Raw genomic sequence first — 14002 nt, 5'->3', positions numbered from 1 at the left:
TTTATGTCACAAAGTTGCCCATCCGTTGGTAGAAATAGTTAAGACAAACACAACGACTTCTCTTGTTTGCCATTTCTATTGTTATTGCACTGTGAGGCACGAAAGTTTCGAATCGAAATCGGCATCGAAAAAAAAACGATTTCGGGCACTCGACTTGTACAGATTTTTCAAACAAATCACAATATTTTTGTATGTCAGTGTATGTTTTTTTTTGTTCGGCTGTACTTTGTTACGACTCTGCTCGTAAAGCCAGCCCGCGTTTTTTCTCAACAGCTTTACGCAGCGTGCTACCACTAGACGGGGATTTCTGAAACCAATATTGTGACTCGATCATCCAGTAGATGGCATTCGTTTGCAGAATTTGCTGGAATGAGCGCAAGCAATTTGCGTCTGCACAATCCAACGAACTGTTGCCAACTGTACCAAAATCGACGACCTTCATTTAGAACTTCGAAAAGGGGGTAAGGTAAGAAACAAAAAAACGCCCCCAAATCGGCAGGACTTTAGGGAAGAGGCATGGTTCGCAAATTTAAGGGCGAACAATGATATCCAAACCATCAAGGTCATCAAAAAGCAATAAAAGTTAACGACATAGAATGTTATGTCTTACGACTGCAGTTAGGTGGCTACCCATTTTAGTTCAAGGAATTTCAAATTTACAATACAGTATCAAAACCTGGTGAATGCCCAGGTAAGCAGTTACAATTTGACGTGAAAATAATTCAGAAGGACATTCCTAGCTGTAGACTTACGTTTACCTTCATTTCAAGCTGGATCAAGTTTGGGACTTTATTATTTGTTCATTAGAATTTAAATAAAAATGGTACAAGGATTGTTCTTCTTGTTAATGGTCGTTCAATTTTACAAATTAAATGGAATTATGTCTAATAGAGTAAAAGATTCGAATCAAACAGCGAATGTTTTCTTATGTATTCATCATTTGTTTCACGTTCATTTCTTTTTTGAGACATTTTTATTGTTATATATATTTTTTAATGTTTTGTTGTTTTTTACAGAGTGCACAGAAAAGGTTTTTATCCCAGCTATTCCAGTTCGTCGAATGTTCATATCTTCATGAATAAATTTCATCATTTAAGTTCATCCTCAACTGATTATACATTTACGAATGATGGTTAAGTAAACGTATAATCGGCACACTACGAAAACATCGTTGCGAAAACAATTGAAAATAGAGAGCTAAATTCTTGTGTCTTGATTTGCATTTTTACAACGGTTCCTTCTTCAAAGGCTATATAGTTTTGGTGCGTTCTGTATTGGGCATCGTAGTTCGGTGTCGATCAATTTCGAAAAACGCAATCAGGCTTGAGAAATGCATAAAAACTGGAAAAAATTAAATCACCATTGATGTTAAATTGTCTTGTAAGATGTTAAGACTTAAGACCATAGTGTAACGTTCTTTTATCCATCACGAACTCAATGACAAACACATGATGATAGAAACACGACAGAACGTTTTGTCGTCTACAGTTTGATGGGGTTTGTTTGCGGGCGGTTGACAGAGCAATCAGAAATACAATCGTCAGTGTATTTTTTGTGTTTATTGCACAAAATGAATTGGATGGATATCAAATACTTCATGATTTTCATTCTATTTCAGCAGTGGGCCATAAAAAATAGCAATTTGTGCTGTTTTCCATTCCAGACTTAGTCGTGCCACAGCAGACGAATGTATCCGACTGTTAGCAGACTACGTATGGTACGCGGCAGACATCACCTGCAGTCGAATGGAATAAAAATCACGAAATATTTGAATGGAACTCAAATTTAAAAAAAGGTTCACTTGGTGCAGTAAACACAATCATACACCCAAAAATGGATTACGAATAGCATCGTTTTACATACAGCATATAGACATGATTTTTTCACCGATTCTGTTGCGCGAGCGAGCAAAAGTTGAGCCGAAAAAGCAAAAATGGTAAAAGTTCATGATGACCCCCAAAACGAGCGGACACACCTCGGCGCTGTCTGAATCCCCCCCTAAGACAATCAGTGTGTGCGTGCGTTACAGGTGTGAACGACTAATATAATTGATTTGTTATAATTGGTATCCCGTTATGTATATGTATAAAATATATAAAAAGAACGGCTTTTTGGTTCGCAGATTTTTCACTGCCAACACGATCGAAAGGGAGTGAGTGACGCAATTTTCACGTTCTAGATCATTTTCACGGCTCATTTTCCGGCCAAACGTGTGAACGAAAAAAATAAATAAATAAATGGCCGGGAAATTGACAATTTGCCAAAAGTGCATCTTCAATCGTCTTCGTTTTCGAAGAAAAGGTACGTCCCCCAGTAAGCGAAGTTGAAGAGAGCGAAGACAACAGGGAAGATGATGCGCGACATGACGTCAATGCGCTTGGAGCGGGATGGAAACTGTTCGATGGAAAGAGAAAAAAAAGAAGATTAAATTCACATGTGACGTAAATGGCAGGAAAACGATACGTCCACATGACTAAATATTCCATTCAACTAAATGACTGAACACGAAGCTTTGGAATGCCAGCAATTCCGCTTACTTTAGAGATCCACGATCTCCAACAACTGGAATGGTGATGACCGCTTCCTGCGGCCAAATGGAACTCGTAACGTTTGTCTAGTGCCATCGAACATTCACCTCTCAGACGAGGCAGCGATTTCTAATTCAAAAACAATTACAGATTCACGAATATTAGATAAGAATTTTGAACGGTTTCTCTATACCATGTACGCAAAAGTTGTGATTCCATCGTCTAACCGATTGTCGCTAACTTGCGCTTGTGCTTGAGCAGCTGCTTCGAAAGCCGCTTGACGTTCTCTTTCACGCTCCATTTCCCATTGACGTCTCTGTTTCTTCAATTTCTCTCGGTGGGCGTCTGATCGCGAGGCGTAATTCACTAGGGCGAACTCGAGCAGCGCCCCGAAGACGAACGTCAAACAAACACCAGTCCAAACGTCAATTGCCTGTGATTCCATTTTTGAAGAAAGAAAAAACGGATCATTAACTTGGATATGCTTTACTATGATGCACACATCTATATAGAATAGTATATGGGCTTCTGTTATTTGTGCGCGAGAGAGCTTGCTTTTGCTTTCTGGATGGCCTTTGGCGGTTTGGCAATCAAAGTTCTTGGGTGAGCATACCTTGGTGTAGGAGACGGGTGGCAATGAGTTGTTGATACCGGTCGTCTGAGTGGCCATGGTCAGTAGGGTGGTGACACCGAGAGAGACGCGCGCTGGAACGGCGTTGGCGTCGAGCCAGAATGAAACCCAAGAGACGATGACTAACATGCAGCAGGGAATGTAAATCTGGATCAGGTAGTAGGAGAACTCGCGTTTGAAGAGCAAGTTAACTTTCAGGCACGAATACGCTCCTGTGTAAAATAAAATAAAGAAAATCGTTAAGATTATCAAGTTGGCAATCATCCAACAAAGCTCCATTTTCATTGATTTACTAATGAGTTCGTTTTCACAAGCGCGGAATGAGCTAATCACGTCTCGGTAAATAAGATTGCTTCTTAATTGATATACACACACAAAAAGAAGGGTCCGAAACTCTTGCCGGAAGAAAAAAGTTGAATGTCGCGTTAACAAGAGCGATTGGAATCGTGTTTTACATGCCTGTATAAGCCAATTACATGGTTGCTAACGCTTCGTTAACGAACAGAGCTGTCGTCAATGACTATTAACGGTAATCGATTTCCATAGCCATCTTCATCTCTGTTTCGAACAAAGAGTTGAAGACAGTTATGAATTCCCTTTCACATGTCGCTTCCTTTATTTGTAAAATGGAAACCCAACATTTGTCACTTAAAAATAACGAATTCTTATCAGCAGTGAAACAGCGCCGCGTTTTATAATGTCGACACATATAAGAATTCGTTTTAAATGGCATCAAAACCTGTAGAATTTCTCTGCCCCCCCCCTTCTTTTTTTATCTGTCTCTTATTGCCTTTATTTTTTTTTACTTCTTTCTCACAACTGTGGCAGTCTGCCATCGTCCGTCTAGAAAAACTCGGCCATTTTGAGCCCAGTCATATTCGTAGGAACTGATGCTCGCGAAAAGCTTCCATTCAAATGCATCCGAAAATGTCTGTGCGGAAGGGTTTAGCATAAGAACTATCTTTCTCCGGCACTGAGCCAATATAAACAATCGTTTTACCTCGCACATAAAATGTAAAAAAAAAAAACACTGGGGTAAAAAATCAATATGGGGATATAGCAGAAAATATTGAAATCAAAAATTCACAAATCGATACGTGGGTTTTGTTTATGATATAGTACCTGTATTGGTGACGCTGTGGCAGTAATCGGCCTCGTATCGCTCGAGCATGAAACGAGGCAAGTGCATGTTTTTGGCCACTTGGACAGGGTCACCTTTTCTCCATTGGAAAACCAAGTCTTCGGTAGTCCAACCATCTGGAAATGGAAAGAAGATCGATTATGATCGACTGTCAACGTAATCAAGAAGGAACCCCACTCACAAGAGATCATAAGTAGAGAACACATTTGACGATCGAGTGGATACAACTTGAGGTTCATTGGACACGACAGCGTCAAAGAAATCCTGCATAAAGAGAAACCAGAAATCATTGTCATTCATTAAGTAAAAAAAAAGTTCTTCTTTTCAACCAATTTCTTTGAGGGAAAAAAGAAAAGCTTTTCTTTTTGCGGGAAAGATGTCGGCAATGGCACAGGCACTCAATTTAAAGGGCTCGTAGAGAATCTTGAATAAAATTGATGGGTTCGCTGAGTGAAAGTGGTTTCGCCGAGTCTTACCTGATGCTGTAGAGGACTTTGCCGTTGGGGAAGATGCGGACGTAGACGTTGGGTACGATGATGTTATGAAAGTGTCCCTCTCGCTCGTTGGAAAAGAAGAGATCGGGCATCCAAACCTTATCCGGATCCGTCAGTGTCAGGTACTTCAATTTACCTGCAATATTGAAATAATATTATACATTCGCAGGTTAAGGAAGGCAAACTTTTTTTAAAACACGAGCAAGTGGAAATGCAAAGTCAGAGATGGCTGCAGAGTGAAATAAAAATACTAGGGAAGTTTTCTGTCAACAAAGAGTCACTGTTGCGTCGAGTTCCGATTGTTGACGTAAGAATACCCCCCCCCCTCCATTTTCAAACGGTGTTATGCCAACTAGATGCAGTAAAATGGAAGATGTAAAAGCGAATGCATACGTCGGAGAATGTTTTAGCCCAGAAAAGGGCAAAACCACCACCATGATTCTAGATTGCACTCGGTTCCATAAACTATGCATGAAAAAAGGAGGCCACTGTAAGGGACTTTGGGAACTTGGTCGTTTGAATATTTCAAACAAAGTTATTCAAACTTCCAAATTGTTGCGCCATTGTTGAGCAAAGCTACAGAGCAACTCTTTGAATCAACGTTTACCATCGTGAACTTCCACCTCCAGTTAACTTTCTCACTCACTCTGCTGTGTTTATACTGAAAATGGGCTTCCAACGCTGCCACACTGCGTTAATTATAACCAAATAACATCGCCCAACGGCTAGTGCCTCCTAGCAAGGAAATTAACCTGTATTTTAAAAGGCATCAAAAGGTAAGGCTCACCTCTGAAATCGTCGAACTTGAGTCGTTCGTCTAGCCATTCCTCTCTGAAGGTAATGGTCGTACTATATTCCTGTAAATCACAAAGAAACAAATAAAACACAAATTTAAAAACGAAAGTTCATGTTGGACACGTTAAGGCGAAGATGCAACTCGCAATTAAAGGGGCTGTTGGGGTTGAAAAGGTTCCCGTTGCTACGATATGAGTAACCCATATCGAACTTGGCTAACTGCAGCCTCGCAACAGTCTGGCCAAACTTTACGTAAACAACGAACGGATGACGTTGGCAAGAAAACCCAGTCATCTTTCATCAACACCAACTCTCGCCAACCACTCGGATGTTTTTCTTTCCCCCCTTTTCAAAATGAAAAGCACAGACTGTTTGTGTGTACATCGACATAAGAGATTTTCTATAGGAGCAGCTCTCTCCCCTCTTTGCTGTATAAAGACGCGAGTGATGGACGTTGGATAAAAGATATGGAAAGCCCAGTAAGTATGCACCCGCGCTTGTTCAAACACGAAGATATATAGTTTCGTTTGGTTACGTTCGTCCCCACTGATTTGCGACTGCATCGGACAGTTGAAAAAGAAAACGATGGGGGGGAGACCAGTCTCTCTTTTATTTTGATAAAGAGGAGACATGAAAAAAAAATAATAGTAAACACGTAGAGTATAAGGCAAACATTCGGAGAACCATAAGGTCCATCTTCTATTAGTTCCCAGGGAGTGCGTGTGTGTGTGTGTGCGTTAGTGACATTTCCGAATAAAGAGCGCCAAGTCGAAGAGGTTGAAAATAAGTACCGTGCGGGAATGAGGGTCATTGAACATGGACGCAATCATGAAGATGAAGAAGCATCGTGTTCCCTCCTTTTTTTTTTTGAGAAATGTGACCGAGGTCATCACGCACGGTACACACAACAACTGCAATGCCCACACAGTGCAATCCAATTATAGTGGAGGATAAACGAGACCATGACCGGGGGTGAACAATAAAAACCGAATTTACGTGGTGAGAAGATGTTGCTGACCACAAAACTCCCAATACTTACTTTTACACAGAAAATGATAAACGAAAATAACAGTAGTAGCAGTTCGAAAAGTAGGTTATCTCACTTTGGTATTCAGCACGGTTTGCAACAACAAAGGAATGATGGAGCTTTATTTTCTTTCTCTAAAACATCACCGCAATGGCCAAAGGCTAGCAAGATGGAGGCAATCTTCACGTATACCCGGAGCTATAAAAAAAAGACACACGGCCGTCCGAAACGTATATACGACCTGGCTCAAGTTAGAACTGGTCTGTAGGGAGCGAGAAACACAAAAAGAAATATACTTCTTCTTTGTCTCTTAGTATATACTTGCCTCACTTGCCTCATATTGTTAGCAATGGCCAAGACTTTGTACGTACGTGATCAAACAAGAACTATTTCTGTAACATCATCTAGAATCTTCGAAGGGACTCGTAGGAATGACTTTAAATTCTTCAAATAAGAAGACATTGTAAAAAAAAAACGAAACAAGAACTAGAATCGAATTATCGGTTGTTGTTCTCAGAAGTTTGTCGCCGTTGAAATTTCACGGTGTGTCACGAGCCCGTCAAATGATTCTGACGGCCTTGACAATTACTTCCGCTAATTGAATCCAAAGTGACGACAACATGGAACGACATGCAACATCCCGGTAAAGGACTGGGCTTGAATTTCCCGTGAGATGCACACCGTTCTTGTGCCTTCGTTCACGAAATCCTTAATCGCCGAACGTACCGTTGTCTGACCGCTCCATCTAACTCCTTTGCTTGCCTATCACATTCAATTTCTCTTGAATATATCCGTACAAAAAGAAGACGGACTGAAATCTGAGTAGTCTCGCCCCATTCTCACCAGGCGGTATCACTTCCTCACTACGCCGGAATTGGAAAAGGACGGGACGTGCAAGAAGATGAAGTGTTCCTTTAAGACCACAACGTAATGTTATACTACCAAGAATAAATGTTTCTCCTTTTTATTTTATTTTCCGTGCGCATTTATAGCTCCTATTCAATTGTGTTGGCATATACTGATGCCATCGTGTTCCAGGGGATCCCGATCCTCAGAGTAAACATTAAGTTCTTTTTTTTCTAGCCATCCCCTCCCCCAATAGGCAAAGGAGTTCTAACCCTGTGGACAAAAGAGGGAAAAAAAAAGAATTAAGAAGCAAAAGAGAAAAAAAAAGGAAGGTTTGTATAGACGGGGATAGATTGGATGTGGATGGCTCAAGTTTCTATTTCAAGATGCCGATAAGGAGGGTCAGGGAGAACGGAATCATCCATGAAGACGGGAATAACATCGAACAAACATAAGCCTATATACATAGAGATAACAAGTAGAAAAAATATCCCTTTCGGCAACTGTTTTTGCATGGAACGTTATGGAACATTGCATCGCGTGCGAGCTTGTTCAACACAAAATAAATGTTGATTATTTTTAGATAACTTGATCGTCAGACATCTAAAGGAACTTAAAAACTAATCACGGAACATGTGCAGTAATGTTAAATGGTTCAATCAGGAACGCAACGTTGTAGCTCAAGTCTAAAAATTACATTTGATTTCAGCGTTGCAATGCCTCCAAGTCGACTATAAGGTAACACGTTATCGATTTACAGCCGAGGCTGACTGCCTTTTCACCGTAAGAGGATCTTTCTTGTTGATCTTTTATTTCTCGAATTTTTTTTTATTTGTTCCGACCAAGATATATTTTTAAAACTCAGTTTTGCGGTTAATATCGACTATCGGCATTTTGTACGCTCGTAGCTTTCGATCGGCTATTCAATTTACTTTTGACAAAAGCTCAAAATTGAGAAGACGATATGTGGTTCGCCGTTTTTGATTGAAATTTCTCGACATCCGTCGGCTTCCATCATCTGTCTTTCAATTCTTTTGATATCTCTCCTCTCTGTTGATCATCGCCCGAGTGGTGAAACAATAGAGAAGATGAAAAGATAAAAGAAAGTATAGAGTCACTATATTCCCTTTCTATGTGTGATCCTGTTCCGACGAAAGGGAAAAAGACAAAAGCCAAGAGGTTATGTGTCGAGTGGCCAAGTTTTCTTCTCTTTTCATATTCCGCGCTTCTCTCCTTCTCTCTCGAGTACCAAAGGCCGCAACAAAAAAAAAAGGTGGGCGTTGGCTACTTCCCCTCCCTCTCCCTTTACATATATATATATTCCTTTGCGATATAGTTTATCTTGTGGCAGTGAGAATCCCACGACGAGCCTATGGGATCGTAAATCGAACATTTCTTCCGCACTGTTTGTGGACCCTATCCTTTCATATTACTCCTCCTGGATTGCCTCATCCCTGGACAACCGAACGTGAGCTGCGCATCTACTGGATATGCTACCTATTTTTGGCCATTATTTTCGTTGGTTGTTTTTTTAATACTGTTTCTCATCTGCTGAGAGCTTTTTTTTTTCATTTCCCACTTTATTCCAATCGACATGATTTCAATCTCTTTCGTTACGGCTGGACGAGCAATCATTGAACGGCCACAGTCAACTGTGCCCGTCTATGCCACGCTATCAGAGCTCACAGTCGGAATATCTTAAAAATAAAAAAAAAAAGAGAGAAGTGCTGAAAGTTATGTCGATTTCAATTACCATTTTGTTGTCGCTGATGGTGGGGAAACTCCTGAACATGAGGTTGACGTCCACAACGGCCGGTCCTTCTACAAAGTTTCAAAATAACAACGGACATCAGAGAAAACAGTTTTGAATTAGAAAGGCCGAAAAGAGGAATATTATCACCCATATAAAAGACATGGTTTGATGACCCTTATCAGTTGTTGATCGTTTATGTTCCACTAGATAAAATATAGATGCTATTTCATGGAAGTCAACTAATCATCAATCACGCCCATCCAATCTTTTCACTATTCTTTTTTTTTCTAATCTGTTGATGCAATTCGTGAGTAGAGTGGGGATCTATATGTACTTGAGCTTAATATATTTTTTTGTGTATTTTTAAAACGACTTGTGCCATCCAACAGAAATTTGTTCATCGTATAATATACACATGAAGACAGAGATTTGCAATCTAAATCTGGATCCTTGCAATGCCATAGCTGGAAACATCGATCGACTCATCCCTACGCTTTCCCGTATTTTAAAGATTTTTTTTTTTTCTTTTTGCTAGTTAAAATACAGAGTATACATTACCCCCAACAACTTAAAAAATAGGTTGTTTTTTTCTCTGCAACTGTTGAAAGTCTTATCCATCTAAGCTTGCCATTATAGAGGGTAGCGCGTTGGACAAAGACGCACGCGTGCGGAAGCCTAATTGAGCTAGGCGTTTTTGAAAAGAACGGGGGGGAGAAGAGGACTTCATTGTTTGAAGAGAAAATAATAAAACAACTAAACGTGAAATGGAACTTATCAGCATACACATCCGTGTTTTTCTATACGTGTTTGATCCCCCCCCGCCTCCGCTTGCCCACTGGATGCATATTAAGTGTCATTCCTCTCTTTAGACTGGTTTAATTTCGTGCTTTTTGGCACAACACGAAAATCCTCTCATCAGCGAAGCTCCGGACGGGAAGAATGCCCGGTCCGGAATGGGATCGAAATCATTGTAAAATCTCCGGATGAAAGCCAACCCTTTGTTCCTTATTCGAGCGTTCCATATTTAGCATTGCATATCTACAATGCAGAGCTAATTGTCTAGATTTAATATATATGCACGCGCACACGCAGCAAAGAAAAAGAAAGGGATAGAATCTTCAATCAACAGGGACGTGTACTTAACTGATTACTGGATATTAAAGGCAGTGATTTGTGTTACCTGTTCCATTAGCGCCGGCCGGTCTAATCCGCCTGTCGTAATACTGCGTGCCCAGAATTCTGTCCAAAATCTGCTTCTCCTTCTCGCGAAAGTTGATGTTCTGCTGCTGATTGTTCTTCATGCCTTGGCTTAGCCTGCGCCATTTTTTTGTTTTCAAAATAAAAAAAATATGATTATAAAGATAAGCGCAGTCAGCAAGGGCTACACGAAGAAGGACAATGATATTCAATAAGATGGAAAAGAGGTTTCGATAGCTAGACATCAGACAAGAGGATGTGACGGAAGACGAAGGTTGACGGTCGATGTTTAACAATTCAAGGCTGCATGAAGAATTCCGGTTGGTCCCTTTTTTTTCTATGGATTGCAAAGGGAAATGGGGTTGAGGCAAACGCTCGTTAAATGCGCTTTTGACGATGAGAGTCGCAAAGTTTTCCGGTCCGCCGCTCTGATGGATGAAGCCTTGTCCAAGACGATGGGGGGAGAGTGCGGAATCGAGCGGACGGTAGACTCATCCAAAATGGATTCGATTGTTCGATCAGGGTCGAGTGAATTTTTGCGTGTTACTTTGTCAACTGGATGCCTTTTATATATTTATATTTCCTCCACAAGCAAAAAAAAAAAAAAAAGGATATTTTTTTTGCAATTTCTAAGACGATGGAACGACGGCCTAATCTTTTGTCCGTTCTCGCTAAATGTCTTTTCGTCCCCGCTGTCCTCTTCCTGTTTTGTAGCCGTTTGAATCAATAACTCCATCGACTCAATAAACGTTGACTATAACGGGCGGGAGTTTGCTGTCCAAGGCACAACAAAACAAAAAAACGATACACACAAGGCGCTGTGCAGAGAAACTCTTCTTGTCGAGCTCCATCAATAATCCGACGAGCTTTTGCTTTCAAGCGTCCCAAAACGCTTTCTGTCATGCAAGGGGAGTCTTATTGCTGTTGCTACGTATATATACTGTATATACTGTATATTTTTTTTTTGCAAGTTAAAGAAATAGTGCGCTCGTCTATGTTTTATGCATTAGCTCCATAGACATCGTGCGAATAAAAGATCAAAAGTTCGACGTCTAAGAACAGCTGACCAAGGGTCAAACGGAGCCCGTGCATGTAATCTTTGTTTTGGGACTTGTAGTATAGATTGAAGGGATCTCGAAAACTTTGAAATTACGATTTGCAACGATGGCTTTCAACTGGTGAGAGCCTTCCCTTAACTGACGAAGTGAAATGCAACTAGACTTTTAGGCGCGATGTAATCGTTTGTTGTGCCATCATAAAAATTTTTTTTTTCTTTTGCGAGGGACAAGCATTCAGATTGGATAATTCTGTTATATTTTTTGGGCAAAAACATTATGCCAAGTCAATCCATTTTCTTGGCTTGTTTTTTAATCTCGAAAATTTGAGTGAGTGCTCAACGGTTGTTTTCCTCCGGCGAATGAAAAGCCATTTCTGTTTTCTTGTTTGCATTTGAGTAGATCGATGATTTCAATCGATCCGAGGCTGCCTTTATAGTCTTGACGCATCATTGAAGAAAAAAAAAAAAAAGAAAAATTTCAACCTCTTTGAAGGATTTCCGTTTCCCATTTTTGCCCACGTTTCTCATGTTTTCCGTATACTTAAAAAAAAAAATAATAATAATAATAAATATCACTTGCAAATGAGCTGACCGATTTCTAGGTCGTTGTTTTTTTTGGCACTAGTCCCGAAAAAAAAAAAAATCGTTTGCTTAAATTGACAGAAGATGGATATTGAACACGCCACATTAACCCGCCTAACACATAGGCGGGGCGGGGCCGAACACCTGACGAGATTTTCTTCTTCTTCTTTTGGTCATAAAAAAAAAGAATCTTTGCTAAAAAGGACTAGTTGCAGATTGTGTTGTTCCCTTTTGCGGAAGATTGGCGATTTCTTGATCCTATTTATTTTCATATAGATCCTGTTTTTCCAACGAAACGAATCTGAGGGATCCGGACTCTTTTCTATCGGCCTCCTTTCTTCGCTATTGATCAGAACTTCGTCGTTTCCGCGCGGTGCGTCGTGCGGCCGGATGGGAAAACGAGAAGGGATCAGCAAAAGAAGGAAAAGAAAAAAAAAAAAAATTCCCCCCCCCCCCCCTCCTGTTTCTTTGATACTTACACAGTCGACAAGGACAGGAAGAGGATGATGATCCAGAGCAGAAGCGGAGGCGATGAAGAAACTGGATGGTACGATGCTGTTCCCATGGTAGTTGCCTACAGCCAATAAACAATTGGCCGATCATAAAAGAAAGAAAAAAAAAAGAGAGAGCTAAAGAAAAAAAAAGAATCCCGGATGGAATCAATGATACATCACAAGGTAAAAAGAAAAGAAACGAATAGAGACGAGATGGCAGCAGTGATGCGGAAGAAGAAAACTAAAAACGAAAGAATACGGAAAAAAAGGGATGATAGAAAGCGGAGGCAATAGGAAGCGATTAGAGATAAATCAGCGAGATGATCCGGATCCAACGAGCCCGTTACACACAAAAAAGAAGGAGGGGAGAAACCCACGAGTGGTAGACTCCTATAAACACGCACAATATGCCGTGTGTGGATTCTTATAGTTTTGCGAGTAGCAGCTTTAAATCATCCTTTTTCGCTATGCCATCCGCTTGTGGGGATGATGGCGTATAAGGAGGACTCTTAACATCGTTTCGCTCTCGACTGGAACAGCTGGTGCGTCCGTACAAAGCGCCGGCTGTATTTTAGAGAAATGGCATATGTGCAACATTTGTACTGTACAATCTATGCACGAAAGACAATAACGCGGTGGCAGCGGTAAACAATGTTTTGTTTGCTCTGTCGTTTGAACTTTGAATCGCGTCCCTTACGTTTGCGAACCTTTCATGTTTGATTGGATGCGCAAAGCTAATGCATAGATTGCTTTCTTTTTAAAAGGTAATGGCTCCGATCCCATGGATCCAATGCGCGGGCGTAGCACTTTGTCATCGTTCAGGTTTTTAAAGCGAACTTTTCGCACGTGATTCAAGAACAACGGTAACAAGATTTTCTAGGCTTCCATCGTTGCCAGTTTTGAACTGATTGCAAAAAAAAATGAAATGAAGGGAAGCCAACGCCTTTCTATCGCTGGCGGAAATCGAAATGTCAATGAAGCACAAACTCCATTTCCCGTTTGGAAATTGAAAGTCAATTGACCTATCCTTTTTTTTTCCTTCGCCAAAGTGGCAAACGACTATCAACATTTTACTTGATAAACTTGTCCGGTTCACACTTGAAGTGTGCAGTAAGAGGTACGCATTGTGTGTTAATGATAGGGGGGGTTGGAGGGCGTTAGGAGAAGATCAATACACGGTTCTTGAATATATATAGTCGGATTGAAACAAGAGGATGGTTTAAGATGGGGCCTCAATATGGTTGACAGTCTATACGTTGAGTTGTGTGTGTGTAACAAATCTCGAAGAGGCAAGCGGATGGGTTTTGTCTGCAACTGTGTGAATTATATTGGCCAGCTTGTTGATGGTCATGGAATGGGGGGGCGGATTGAATCCATTTTCTCTTGCGAAGTGGGCGCGGCCGACGACAGCATAGAGGAGGAGTAAGAAAATGGTGAAAAGCTGATGTCAGACTTTT

At 40.7% G+C, this 14002-nt stretch overlaps 1 protein-coding gene across 1 annotated transcript in view; it reads right to left on the bottom strand.

The window, feature by feature from the left end:
- Positions 1–978: 978 nt before the first annotated feature.
- Positions 979–14002, bottom strand: part of LOC130696302 (glutamate-gated chloride channel-like) — a 33000-nt gene continuing 19976 nt past the window's right edge. The window contains exons 3-13 of the mRNA XM_059495413.1: positions 12531–12625; positions 10396–10529; positions 9216–9283; positions 5582–5651; positions 4777–4930; positions 4482–4564; positions 4282–4416; positions 3142–3371; positions 2722–2961; positions 2538–2657; positions 979–2394 (exon numbers count right to left, since the gene is read on the bottom strand). Of these exons, the coding sequence (XP_059351396.1) occupies positions 2275–2394; positions 2538–2657; positions 2722–2961; positions 3142–3371; positions 4282–4416; positions 4482–4564; positions 4777–4930; positions 5582–5651; positions 9216–9283; positions 10396–10529; positions 12531–12616 (1440 nt within the window). The 5' untranslated portion in view covers positions 12617–12625 and the 3' untranslated portion in view covers positions 979–2274. The remainder of the gene's footprint in view (positions 2395–2537; positions 2658–2721; positions 2962–3141; positions 3372–4281; positions 4417–4481; positions 4565–4776; positions 4931–5581; positions 5652–9215; positions 9284–10395; positions 10530–12530; positions 12626–14002) is intronic.

Source organism: Daphnia carinata, chromosome 5 (assembly GCF_022539665.2).
Source record: "Daphnia carinata strain CSIRO-1 chromosome 5, CSIRO_AGI_Dcar_HiC_V3, whole genome shotgun sequence".
In the NCBI taxonomy this organism is placed as follows: domain Eukaryota; kingdom Metazoa; phylum Arthropoda; class Branchiopoda; order Diplostraca; family Daphniidae; genus Daphnia; species Daphnia carinata.
The sequence above is the reverse complement of the archived record's forward strand: the minus strand, read 5'-3'. Positions and strand labels throughout refer to the sequence as shown.